The sequence below is a fragment of the Aquarana catesbeiana genome, linkage group LG06 (genome assembly GCF_042186555.1).
Source record: "Aquarana catesbeiana isolate 2022-GZ linkage group LG06, ASM4218655v1, whole genome shotgun sequence".
NCBI classification, from domain to species: Eukaryota; Metazoa; Chordata; class Amphibia; order Anura; family Ranidae; genus Aquarana; species Aquarana catesbeiana.
In genome coordinates this window covers 46,358,118-46,372,430 of record NC_133329.1, presented here as the reverse complement: position 1 = coordinate 46,372,430, position 14,313 = coordinate 46,358,118, and the positions used below count along the sequence as shown (strand labels likewise).

Below are 14,313 nucleotides of genomic sequence, written 5' to 3'. Positions count from 1 at the left end.
TAATCTTCAAAGAATCCACTTAAAGTTTTGCGATCTGGCCCGGCTTTTGTCTCATGGTAGGCTCTATGTGAAGGGTAACCTGAAGCATCACTCTCTGAATGATCCTGGCTGTCCGATTGTGAAGTGAGGCACTTCTTACTCCAGTGTCCCTTCAACGTAGAAGTCTATAAGCTGGTGGGTGGCTCTGGGTATCCCTTTCCTTTGTTAAGAAGTGGTTGTATGGTGCCTTTCAGACTCACCGGAATTTTGATTTCGAGACTTGTTGTCCTAGTTAGCTTAGTAGTCTGTTAATTCATGTGGAATGCATGGTTTCAGGTATCCATTCAGGAAAAAGTCCTTCCTGTTAAGGTGAAAGTACATGACATTCTGGGTGAGGTTGGGAAAATGTAGGCTCTAATTGGCTTCAAAAAAGGCACTGCACCCTGAGCACACCCAGCTGTGTGACAATAGAGAATTAATATTCGCTATTGTCTGCCTGATTCCCCTCCGACCAATCAGGAAGCGGGTCCTATCAGGACCTTTCAGGACCCGCCTTCCCCTCCTTTCAGGACCTGCTTTCTGTTCGGCAAGGGAGGAGAAGCCCCGGCTCTTCCCGGATCCTCCTGGAGCGAAGAGCAGCAGCCCCGGATCCGTGTCATCTTCCTCCTCATGGTAATGCCTCTAAACCACTGCCTTCCCCTCCGTCTCCCGCAGGGGGGGTTGTGGTGGTGAGTGAAGGGTGGCAGATTTGTTTGCCGACCCCCCCCCCCCCCAAAATATTGAGCACCAGCCGCTCCTGAAACTAAGTACTCTTCTAGGTACACACTAAGAGAAATGAGCGGCCTGCTAGGGACATGTTGAACACAAATATCACACTCTGCTGAGTACATGGGATCTACTGATAGGACATCCTGGGATCAAATAGCCCTCTACCTGACACACAATAACCCTACAAAACACTCTATGAGGGATATAATAGACACAGGCCAGAGACATTCCTAACATATGAAAGACCTTGGCATGGACATGATGGTCACTGGGCATTTGCTGCCAGAGACATCTGGAACAAAGCTAACCACTCTATTACAAATGTGTAAATTCTGCCAAACATATGCTGGTCACAAGACACGCTGTGCGAGGGATGTGATGACCACAATGAGAACTCTAGCAAGGATATAATGCACACATCAGAATGCCATTTACCATGGAAATGATAAAACACAGTCTTTCACATTGCTCATTAAACACACGGGGCATACCTATAATAACATATACTATATTGTCAATATTGAGTTGGCCCACCATTTGCAGCTAGAACAGCTTCAACTCTTATGGGAAGGCTGTCCACAAGGTTTAGGAGTGTGTCTATGGGAATGTTTGACCATTCTTCCATTCTTCCAGAAGCGCATTTGTGAGGTCAGGCACTGATGTTGGATGAAAAGTCCTGGCACGCAGTCTCCGCTCTAATTCATCCCAAAGGTGTTCTATCGGGTTGAGGTCAGAACCTCAGGCCAGTAAAGTTCTCCCACCCCAAACTTGCTCATCCATGTCTTTATGGACCTTGCTTTGTGTACTGGTGTGCAAGCATGTTGCAACAGGAAGGGGCTTTCCCCAAACTGGTCCCACAAAGTTGGGAGGATGAAATTGTCCAAAATGTCTTGGTATGCTGATGCCTTAAGAGTTCCCTTCACTGGAACTAAAGGCCCTTAGCAAGGTCCATAAAGACATGGATGAGCAAGTTTGGGGTGGAGGAACTTGATTGGCCTGCACAATGTCCTGACCTCAACCTGATAGAATGATGGGATGAATTAGAGCGGAGACTGCGAGCCAGGGCTTCCCATCCAACAGCAGTGCCTGACCTCACAAATGGGCTTCTGGAAGAATGGTCAAACATTCCCATAGACACACTCCTAAACCTTGTGGACAGCCTCCCCAGAAGAGTTGAAGCTGTTATAGCTGCAAAGGGTGGGCCAACTCAATATTGAACCCTACGGACTAAGACTGGGATGCCATTAAAATTCACATGTGTAAAGGCAGGTGTCCCAATACTTTTGATAATATAGTGTATGTAGTATATAAGAATTCTCTGTTAGGGTTATGTGGAACACACTGAAGTAGCCACAAAACCGCATTTTTTTCTGCATGGTGTGGGTACACGTAGGTACTTGGAGGCCCAGCTGATTGTCCAGTTTGCCTGCCCACCCCTACACACCCTGGCTGACTAAGCCCAGGTAACCCAGGTGTTTATCTTTTAGTAATAGTATGGCTTTCACCAAAATCCTATACTTGAGCACCATGTACAAGACCCTTTTCTGACACTTGTTTACAAGTAAAAATCATTATTGTTTGCTATAAAAATTACTTAGAACCCCAACACATTATATATATATTTTTTTTAGCAAAGACCATAGAGAATTAAATGGCAGTTGTTGCAATTTTTTATGTCTCGTAGTTTTTGCGCAGCTGTTTTTCAAACCCAATTTTTTGGGAGAAAATACACTTTAATAATAAAAAAAAAACATAATATATACCCCAATTTTTGTGTATAATATGAAAGATGATGTTACACCAAGTAAATAGATACTTAACATGTGATGCTTTAAAATTGCACGCGCTTGTGGAATGGCACCAAAACTACGGTACTTAAAACTCTCCATTGGTGGTGCTTAAAAAATTTCTAGAGGTTACCAGTTTAGAGTTACAGAGGAGGTCCAGTGCTAGAATTATTGTTTAACACCGTATATATCAGTGTGTTACTGCACGGTTAACGCAGTATATATTTGTGCATTACTGCATGTTTAAATCAGTATATTTCTGTGCATTACTGCACGTTTAGCGCAGTATATTTCAGTGCATTATGTGCCATTTAACGCAGTATATTTCTGTGCGCTAGTGCACGTTTAACGCAGTACATTTCTGTGCATTACTGCACGTTTAAAGCTGTATATTTCAGTGCTCACCAGGTGAAACTCGACTTTGACAATGCTGCAGTGGCTGCACATGCAGCAGAGGGCTGTCAACGAGTACCTGTGTGAGCATGGCACGACGACAGGTTTAGGCCGGCTCTGCTTTTTTCCCCCCCACGCCAATGGCTGCTGATAAAGGATGTATGCACTGTACTGTCACCATTCGAGGTGGCCACAAGGATGGTGAGGATTACAGTATTTGGAACTGCCTCCTCCCAGCCACATACTACTCCCAAGGGTTCTGGGGAGGAAAACCATCTCTTAAGGTTTGAAGTATGTCTTTCTCTGCTTCAATGCCTCCAAAACTGCCAGAATCCTCCTCCTCTCTCTCCTCTTGTGTGTTCTGTGATGTAGAAAGAATGGTGTCTGAATAAAGCGGGCCTTGAGAGGAAAGGAAGTCCTCCTCTTCCTCCCGCTTCTCTGCCTTGAGTGCCCTGTCCATAATGCCATGCAGAATCTGCTCCAGCAGGAGCACAACAGTTATTGTGTCACTGATGCATGCATTGTAACGGCTCACCATCCTTGTGGCCTCCTCGAATGGAGACAGAATGGGGCAAAGGGCCAATCACATTGGCCCTTTACCACATGATAAGCTGTGTCCAATGACAGCTGATCACAGATGTAAACACTAGCCGGTTATCATCTTTTCTTTCCCCATCTGATAGCATGAGGAGGGGAGAAAAGCCGATACCCGGCTTGTGTTAGAGGGATATCCGCACTGATAATCAGGGCGCTGATTATCAGTGTCCTGATTATCAGTGCAGTCCCAACAGTGCCCACCATTGCTACCAATCAGTGCCATCCAGTGCTGCCAATCAGTGCCTATTAGTGCCTCCTTCTCATCAGTGCTGCCTATTATTGCCCATCAGTGTCACCTATCGGGCACGGATGGGCACTGATGGGCACTGATGAGGCTGCACTGATAGGTAGCACTGATGGGCACGGATGGGCACTGATAGGTGGCACTATCAGTGCTAAATATCAGTGCTCGTCAGTGCCACCTATCAGTGCAGCCTCATCAATGCCCATTAGTGAAGGAGAAAAATTACCAGTTTGCAACATTTTATAACAAACTTTGAAAAATGTTTGGTTTTTTTTCAAAATGTTAGCAAAAATTTAAAAAAAAACCCAGTGGTGATTAAATACCACCAAAAGAAAACTTGATTTGTGTGGGGAAAACAAAGATAAAATTTTCAGCTGAAAATTAGCCTGGGCAGGAAGTGGGTAAAAGTGCCCAGTAGGCAAGTGGCTGGAAGATAGTACATATTACTGCATGCATGGAAGCCACATAGGTGCATAATATAGATTGGACATACAGGTATATCCCGGATAGGTGGAATGTCCATATGTAATATTGTTGTTTACAAGAACTGTGAACTTTGCCATCTGTTCTGGGATTCAATAAATACTAAGCTCTGGTATAGAACCTTATGGCTTCAGGAAATTAATTTGGATTGGAGGAGTTTGTGTTCCATACCTGTCAGCGTGCTCTTGCTTCAACAACAGTATTAATAATTACAATAATAATTATTTATCATCATCCTTTATTTACAAGAAATATGTTTGCATTTATCACATTGTGTAGTCATGTTCCGTGATCATGCAGAATGCGATTGTAAAATTACAAAAATACATAAGAAAAAAGGATTGTTATTGTTATGTTATTTTTAGTACTTTTTTGGTTTATTTTGTTATTTGTTTTCGTTCTTTTGGTGTTTTTAGGACAATGGGAAAAAAAGGGTGAAAATAGCAACTTATGTATGTTACGTATGTTAAGGTTAAATGTTTAAAATCATCAAATAGCAATAAATACACCAAATAAGAACAAGAAAAGAAATTCTTCTGTACTGTTCCATACTATCTTATTAATATTTTTTAAGTTTCCAGTTTGCACCTTTTTTTCCAGTGCCTAAAAAAAACTAAACTTTTTTTTTACATTTTTCTTCCTTGTTACCCCTTTTGACTCCAATGCATTTTGCTAAATTGTGAATTTTGTATGCGTAAATGGAGAAGTTCTATGGTTCCAAATATCTCTGATGTCAAAATTCAACTCAACCTGGTTAAAGATCTTGAGCTCTCTTCTGCCTTACAGTCTAATGCCACATACACACAAGCGAACTTTTCGACCGGACTGGTCGGACGGACCGAGTCCGGCGGACAATTCGACCATGTGTGGGCTTCATCGGACCTGCAGTGGACTTTTTCGGTTGAAAATCTGACGGACTTTATATTTGGAACATGTTTCAAATCTTTACATCGGAACTCCGCCGGACCCAGTTCCTATCGAAAAGTCCGCTTGTCTGTATGCTAGTCCAACGGATGAAAACCGACGCTAGGGCAGCTATTGGCTACTGGCTGTCAACTTCCTTATTTTAGTCCGGTCGTACGTCATCACGTACGAATCCATCAGACTTTGGTGTGATCGTGTGTAGGCAAGTCCGTTCATTGGGAAAGTCCATTGGAAGTCCACCGAAAGTCTGTCGGATAGTCCGTCGGACCAGTCCGGTCGAAAAGTCCGCTCGTGTGTACGCGGCATAACTCGTGTGTAAAGTTTAAACATATCTGGGAGCTTTGGCTCCAATTTCTAAAACCATCCCTCATGATGTACTGTTTTATTTATTTTTTTTTATTTCCTTTTTTTTTTTTTCTTGGATTGTCAGATATCTTCCTTTCATAGAAGATATCACTACCATGGTTTGTATCAATGAAAACTTGTTAAACGGTCTCTTACATGCTATATATGTGTCCACTTTCGACTGGTATGCATTTTACTGTTGTGCTTTACTGTACATTTACACGCATTGCTCTTGCTATTTTCTTTACGCAAAACAATAAAGAATTTAAACTTTAAAAAAAAAATGGTGAATTTTTTACTTTTTGATGGAATATTAAAATTGTTGAAATATAATAAAACCAAACAATAATTGCGCTATTACAAAAGAAATAATGAAAAAAGTAGCTGCTGGCATGTAACACAGTGGTGAACAATGTACAAGAACATGAGATAAAAAACATGCAGCGCCCAAAAGGTGCGTATAAATTAATGATTTATATCTATGGGGGAGTGTTAAAGAGAGAAACTACACCCATGAAGTAAAAATCAAATGTGTAACCATATCATAAAAAAAGTCCATAGGTGTATAGTGAATCATCTGTTAGTCCCAAACACACATGAGGGTTCATGGGCGTAAGTGGTGTCGTGCGTCCACGTAAAGTGGGAACTGAGGAGGACTCTGTGTGTGGAGACACTCTGCACGTGGGTCTTCTAATTACACAATGGACACTGTAATCGGTAGAAATGGATATCCTTACCGGAAAAGGTGGACACAGTCACCGTATAGTGGAGTGTCATACAGGCTTGAGGGATACACCGATCCCAAAGGTATCCAGCTGGAGGAGGAGTCCTGACGGGGAGTCGCACCCAGGATCCAAGTCGCCGGACGGTGGTATGGGGGTTCCCGGTCTCTCAGGGTCTCTCTTTCAGATGGAAGCGGCTTGGAGATAGAAATGGTTGGGGCTCAACAAGGTCCCATTCATAAGGGGAGATAAGAAAAAAATCTCCACATAGGGCATGAATCAGTTAAAAAGAGAAGCTTTATTTAAAAGCTGGAAAAAATGTGCTAGACAGTGCACTTCATTGGATAAAATGTGATCACAAAAGGTAAAATAAAATCGCGTGGTAACAGGTCATTTAATGGCGTGAGCAACCCGACATGTTTCGGAGCAACCTCCTTCTACTGGGGCATCATGCCCCAGTAGAAGGTGGTTGCTCCGAATTTTACATTGGATTCAATTTGGAAAATGCACAAATCTTAGGTAAAATTATCGATAGACCTGCTATTTTGTGTTCTTTTATAGACTTCAATTATGTGGGTTACCCTTCCATCTGTCTAGAATGTTTCATGTTACTTTTAAAAAAAATGTTGTCTCCTGATTTTGTCTTACATGCTAATCCAACAACAAAAAGAGAAAAAGAAAGTCTGTGATCAGTAAGAGAAATCAGAAATGAGTGAAGTTACTTTATAAAGGTGAGTCTTTAATATGGGCACTTTAACCTCCCTGGCGGTATGATTCTTTCTGATTTTAGGTGCTGAAAGCGGTACAATTATTTTGCATGTAAATTTGGCGTTTTATATTGTAGGCCTGTAATTCTTAACAATAACACACTTAAATCTGTCCAAACAAGAGTCTAGTAGATATCCCGGGTATTATAAAGTTTGAAACACAAAAACATAAATTATAATATAATAAATAAAAATAAATAATAATAAAAAAAAAAATAATAATAATAAAATAAATTTCCCCACGATTCACTATCGCTCAATTCTGCAAATGTTCTAATTTACTATCGCTGTTTTCTAGCTGGTCTCAAGCCACTTTTGACGTAAAGGGACACTTTTTGGTTGCTATGGACAATCTCCAGTTTCCAGGCAGAAAGAACAGTATATATCATATAAAACTGCATGCAGGGCATGGGCCAAAGCACTGGGGACAAAAGGGATGTGAAATAATTTCTCACACCTCAGATCAGCCTCAATTCACCTGCTCATCTGTCCCACCACTGTACCTCCTGCACATCTGCCCCACCACTGTAACCCCGTACTCATCTGCCCCACCACTGTAACCCCGTACTCACCTGCCCCACCACTGTACCCCCCTGCTCATCTGCCCCACCAATGTTCCCTGTTTCTCATCTGCCCCACCACTGTATCTCCCTGCACATCTGCTCCACCGCCATATCCCCATGCTCTTCTCTCTCGCTGAACCACCTTCTCATCTGTCCCAACACTGAACTTATATGCTCAACCACTGTAACCCCCTTTCTCATTTGCCCCACCACTTTACCTCCTACACATCTGTCCCACCTTTGTTCCCCCTGCTCTTCTGCCCCACCACTGTAACCCCCTGCTCATGTGTTCCACCGATGTACCTCCTTTCTCCTCTGCACCCTTCTGCACACCTGCCCCACTTCTGTATCCCCCTACTCATCTGTCCCACCAATGTACCTCCTTTCTCCTCTCCCCACCACTGTACTCCCCCTGTACATCTGCCCTACCTCTGTACCCCCTGCTCTTCTGCCCAACCATTGTAACCCCCTGCTCATCTGTCCCACCAATGCACTTCCTTTCACATCTGCCCCACTGCTGTACTCCCTTGCTCTTCTGTCCCACTGCTGAACCCCCTTCTCATCTTCCCCAACAGTGAACCCACCCTGCTCATCTTTCCCACCACTGTAACCCTCTGCTCATCTGCCCCGTCACTGTACCCCCCTGCTTTTCTGTCCCGCTGCTGAACCCCCTTCTCATCCCTCCCACCACTGTACCTCCTGCACATCTGCCCCACAACTGTAACCTTCCTGCTCATCTGCCCCATCAATGTACCTCCCTGGACATCTGCTCCACCGATGTATCCCCATGCTCTTCTGTCTCACTACTGAATTCCCTTCTCATCTGTCCTAACACTGAACCCATCTACTCATCTGCCGCACCACTGTAACCCGCTTTCTCACCTGCCCCACCACTGTAACCCGCTTTCTCACCTGCCCCACCACTGTAACCCGCTTTCTCACCTGCCCCACCACTGTAACCCTCTTTCTCACCTGCCCCACCACTGTAACCCGCTTTCTCATCTGCCCCACCAATGCACCTCCTGCACATCTGTCTCACCTCTGTTCCCCCTGCTCTCCTGTCCCACCAATACACATCCTTTCACATCTGCCCCACTGCTCTAACCCCCTGCTTTTCTGTCCCACCATTGTAACCCCCTTCTTGTCTGGCCCAACACTGAACCCCCTGCACACCTGCCCCACCGCTGTACCCTCCTGCTCTTCTGTCCCACCTCTGAACCCTTCCTGCTCATTTTCCCCACCACTGTACCCTCCTGCTCATTTGCTCCACCGCTGTACCCTCTTCTCACCTATGATATGCGTGATACGCAGAGTGGTGAAAGGAAGCAGAGATGAGACACATCTACCTGTCCTGGCACAGTCATCCTGCTGATCCACCTCTCGCATTCAGCCCATGTGCTTGTATGTGATGTATGGGATGTATGTGATGTATGGGGTGTATGAGTTGTATGAGTTGTATGAGATGTATGGGATGTATGTGATGTATGGCATGTATGTGATGTATGGGATGTATGTGATGTATGAGATGTATGGGATGTATGGGATGTATGGGATGTATGGGATGTATGTGATGTATGGGATGTATGTGATGTATGGGGTGTATGAGATGTATGGGGTGTATGAGATGTATGAGATGTATGGGATGTATGTTGTGTCACATACAAGCATCTGGAATGGATGCACAATGATGAGCTCAGGTCAGGGGCATTTTCTGAAAGCAGTGGGTCTGTGTGCAGGATCATAAGTTGGGCCCCCACAGCTGAGGAAAAGTGTGACGCCGCAGGAAAAGTTGAGTGTAATTTTCATTGCCATGAATACTGGCTGTGGCTTAAAGGGACACAGACTGCCGGGGTTCAGTAGTAAGTGACACAAAGGTTCAGGAATAATTTCAACAAAGTTCCCAGAAGCTCAACAGTAATTCCACAAACTGTCACCTGATTGGGGTTTTCTCCATCACATTGAAATCCCTTCTTTCTTAGATTGGTAGTGGCAACCAAGCCAGTCATCTTCCTCCAGATGGTGGACAGGTCTAGCAGGACTGTGATTGGCTTTAGCAGTGGCCAATGACAGTCGTCCGCCTCCTGGAAACAGGGACCGCCCCCCCCCGCCCCTAGCAGAACTGTACCCAATCTCTTCCCCATCACAAGAGCTGACGATCGCAGCTACAGCAAAGTTAGAGAACCAAACAATGCTTCCCATCTTTTACAACGCGTGTGGGCGCAGTGCCTCCCCCTCAGTGCAGGTGCGGTGTGGGGAATTCTGAATTTGGAATGCATTTGTGTCGCCCTGACACTTCCCTGCACTGCTCTGCTGATGGAGAGGGAGTGGAGTGTCGGCAAAAGAGGCTTTGTGTGCCGTTAGCAGCATCAGTGCTGGGGGTTGCCTTTTGCAAAAAAAAAAAAATAATAATAATTATATATACACCCACATTGCAAAAAGCATAAACATTCATGCATTATTTTTTTTTATTTTATTTTTTTGCATTGGCACTGGAGGCTGCAAGGCATTGGAAAAGAAATCAGTGGATTGAGGGTGCAATACTTTGGCTCCTGCAGACTCCTCTTCTAGCTCAGGTCTGGACCCAGTTATGGACCTTTGGTTATGGCGCTGGAGAAAGCATCAATGGACTACAAGTGTGGTGATGTCACTGCCCTTGTTCTTCATTGAAAACTGCAAGTCCCTCTGCGGTGGTAGTTTATTTTTCATTCGTCTCTGTGAATGAATGACATGGATGGCAGATGGAACCATGCACAGCTGCGTCAAATTCAAATAACACAGGTGTCAGCAGGGGGCAGAACCTTGTTATTCTGTAAGGAGGGGGTGGTGTGAGTGTGGGGGTCCAACCACTAGATTCATTATATACAGTATAAATAATCGATATGATACTCAAATCCTCAAACAACACAGTCCGCAATCTTCTTTTAAATGACGTGCTACTTTTATATGTGTGCTTGCCGTGCATATTCTGATAAAAGTGTGTTTTTTGGGATTTGCCCTTCAAGCACACATGTAAATGGATGCATGTGATATCACAATAAGAACAAGTCATTTATAAAGAAGATTGTGGACTGTGTTTTCGAGGATTGAGTTTCATATTGATTATTTATACAGTATATAATAAATCTAGTGATTGTTTACATTTTATTTATTGTTAATGTTGTTTGTTGCACACACAGGAGATTTTGAGGAATATTGTATTTTGATGATTTGGCATAGTAGGATCAAAATATTAGTATTTACTTGTTGCGCTGTACTTTGGAGGTTTTTATATTTTATGAAGTGTGGGAAAGCATGACAGTAACAAGCTGCAACATAGCAATATTTATTATATACAGTATATTACAGAAAGATAACCAAAGTAAATACAAAATGCAATTTTTAAATGATGTTTTCATTTATGAAAGGGGTTTTAAAGTCAGGAGGTTTTTCATTCTATGCATTAGGGGAGAAAAACCCTTATGTGTGCATCAGCCCCCCTAATACTTACCTGAGGTCCCTCTGTCCAGCGATGTCCTCTAGTGTCTCACACGTCACAAGATTCTCGTTCCTGATTGGTTGAGACACAGCCATTGGCTGCCACTACTGTCAATCAGTCAGCTAGCCAATCAGGGGAGAGGGGGGGTGGGGCGGGGCTCCGTTTCTGAATGGACACAGGGAGCTGTGACTCGGTTTTGGTGCCCCCATAACAAGCTGCTTGCTGTGGGGGCACTCAACAGGAGGGAGGGGCCAGGAGCAGCAAAGAGGGACCTGAGAAGAGGAGGATCCGGGCTGCTCTGTGCAAAACCAACTTCACAGAAGAGGTAAGTATAACATGTTTGTTATTGTTATAGGAAAAAAATTAGACTTTATAATCACTTTAACCACTTGGCGCCTGCCCACCGTCCTATGACGGCCTCCCAGAACAACCAATCTCGCGTGCCCCCAGGGGGGGCGCAGCGTGGCAATCGTGGCCACGCTGTGTTGCTAGGACCCCGATCTGTGTAAAGAGCCTCTTTAATCATGCTTTAAGAGGCTCTTTAACCATGTGATCGGCTGTGTCCAATCACAACCGGTCACGTGTAAACACGGAGATGCCGGTAATCGGCGCACCTCACACTGACAGAGTGTGAGGAGAGGAGAGCCGATCAGCGGCATCTCCTCACAGGGAACAGCTAGATATGTGATAAGGGCACTGATCATCAGTTCCCTGATTACAATTAAGTGCCCACCAGTGCCAGCAATCATTGCCTACAAGTGCCAGCAATCAGTGGCCATTAGTGATGCCAGTTTGTGCTGGCTATCAGTGCTGCCCATCAATGCTACCCATCAATGCCCATCAGTATCGCCTATCCGTGCCCTCCAGTGCCACCTATCTTTGCCCACCAGTGCCACCTATCTTTGCCCACCAGTGCCACCTATCTTTGCTCAGTGCCACCCATCAGTGCCGCCTATCAGTGCCACCTATCAGTGCCCATAAATGTGGCATGTTCGTGCCTCCTCATCAGTGCCCATAAGTGGCACTTCATCAGTGCAGCCTATCAGTGCCCATCAGTTCTGCCTCATCAGCGCCCATCAATGAAGGAGAAAAATTACTTATTTACAAAATTTACTGACAGGAACTATTTTTTTTATAGGAAAAAATAAAAAACCCAGGAGTGATTAAAACAAGCTTGCCTGGCCCTTTTTAAATACGTAATTGCCCCCTGCCGTTGCTAAATCATTAAAATTTGTTTAATGATCTGATTCATTTAAGCGTGACAAATATGCAAAAAAAAACCAGGAAGGGGGCAAATACTTTTTTACAGCACTGTACGATAGATAGATAGATAGATAGATAGATAGATAGATAGATAGATAGATAGATAGATAGATAGATAGATGGCTTTTTTCTCAGACAATAGGTGCAGGAACTCCCCTTATCCGAGGCACCCCTTTTCCCCGCCCCCTACCCACATCCGAGCACCATCCCTTGATTCCATCCCCTACCCACCTCCCAGTACCGCCCCTTTTAGACAATACAGAACCAAGTATCATTTTGTGGTGCTAAGTAATTTGTATGGAATTTTGTAATGGTATCAAGAAAAGCAGTAAAATAAATCCCCTTCAGCCAGCAACAATAGATCTCCCTAACAGCAATGTACCACCCTCAACAAAATCCCCCCCCCCCCCCCCCAGCAACAATAGATTCCTGGCAGCATCAACAGATCTCCACACAGCCAGCATTAATAGACTCTCTGGCAGCCATCAACAATAGACCCCTCCTCCAGCAGTAGATCTCCTTCAGCAAAAACTGACCCCCCAGCGACATAAGACCCACCCCTAGCAACAATAGGTCCCCCACCAGCAACAATAGACCTCCTCAACAACAATAGACCCCCCTGCAAAAATAGATCCCCTCCAGCTAGAATAGATCCCCCAACAGTGAGCATCAATACCCTGCAGCACACCCCAGCATCTCTTTCCATTACATACAGTCAGTCCAGGAGGTGCCGGAACTGCGTTCCCCCCGCGTTCCTGCTGAAAAAAAGCCCTGGATATATATAGATATATAATTATTTTTTTTATATTTTTTCATTTTTATTCACATTTGTTTGGTGTGCGTGGTGATCTTTGTGATATGTACCACAATGGTCTTCTGTGAGATTTTAGTGATTCAGTTTACATATAATTTAACTCAAAATTCTTTATGTTTGTAAAGTGCAAAATACTGTATATCACAGTCTCATTCTAAACCAAGTTTGAGAGCAATTAGAATATAAGAAAACATATATAGCAGTTTTTGGAGCACTGTTCCTAAGAAAACTTTTACATTTTTTTGGTACTTTCATGTTTGTAAAATGTTCTTTGTACTCAGCCTTTAAATACTTTTTAATTTTAGGACACAACCTCTTTAACCTCTATGGATAAAAGCACTCCCGGTGTCGCAGTCTCTGAAACATTTTGAATTGTAACCTGAAACAACAGAAGATGATTTTAATGGAAATATAAGATGATTTTAATGAAATATAAGATAATTGTAATGCATATCTTGTTATTGATTTAAAATTGATTTAAAAACTGTTTATATAACATTTACTAATGGATATACATACTGGGTTTTTTCGTTCTTCAATAAATAACTTGGCAAAAAGTGTATGTCTATATTTACTATTTACATTTTTTGTGAATGAGTAGGAATACTATGTACCCCTTAATCATTAACACAATGGCATTCAGATTTCGATAACCCCTCCCCCCCTCCCCACCTATAGGCCTCCAAACCACCAAACCAGGGTTGTGGGGAAGGGGCCCTTGTCCTTAGCCAAGGTGTCCCCCCATATTGAGGGCATGTGGCCTGGAATGTTTTATCAAGGCGGCTTTCACCGGTGTGAGGAAAATATGTTCCCACATCGGTGTGAGGAAAATATGTTCCAACATCGGTGTGAGGAAAATATGTTCCTGCATCGGTGTGAGGAAAATATGTTCCTGCATCGGTGTGAGGAAAATATGTTCCTGCATCGGTGTGAGGAAAATATGTTCCCACTTCAGTGTGAGGAAAATATGTTCCTGCATCGGTGTGAGGAAAATATGTTCCTGCATCGGTGTGAGGAAAATATGTTCCTGCATCGGTGTGAGGAAAATATGTTCCTGCATCGGTGTGAGGAAAATATGTTCCTGCATCGGTGTGAGGAAAATATGTTCCTGCATCAGTCTGAGGAAAATATGTTCCTGCATTGGTGTGAGGAAAATATGTTCCCGCACCGGTGTGAGGAAAATATGTTC

At 43.7% G+C, this 14,313-nt stretch overlaps 1 protein-coding gene across 2 annotated transcripts in view; it reads left to right on the top strand.

Moving 5' to 3' along the window:
* The window catches only part of LOC141148369 (uncharacterized), a 111,223-nt gene extending 97,541 nt beyond the window's left edge, over positions 1-13,682 (top strand). For both annotated transcript variants that reach the window (XM_073635785.1, XM_073635784.1), the window contains 2 exons: positions 6,913-6,973; positions 13,430-13,682. In XM_073635785.1, coding sequence (XP_073491886.1) covers positions 6,913-6,938 — 26 coding nt within the window. In that variant the 3' untranslated portion in view covers positions 6,939-6,973; positions 13,430-13,682. The remainder of the gene's footprint in view (positions 1-6,912; positions 6,974-13,429) is intronic.
* Positions 13,683-14,313: the final 631 nt, after the last annotated feature.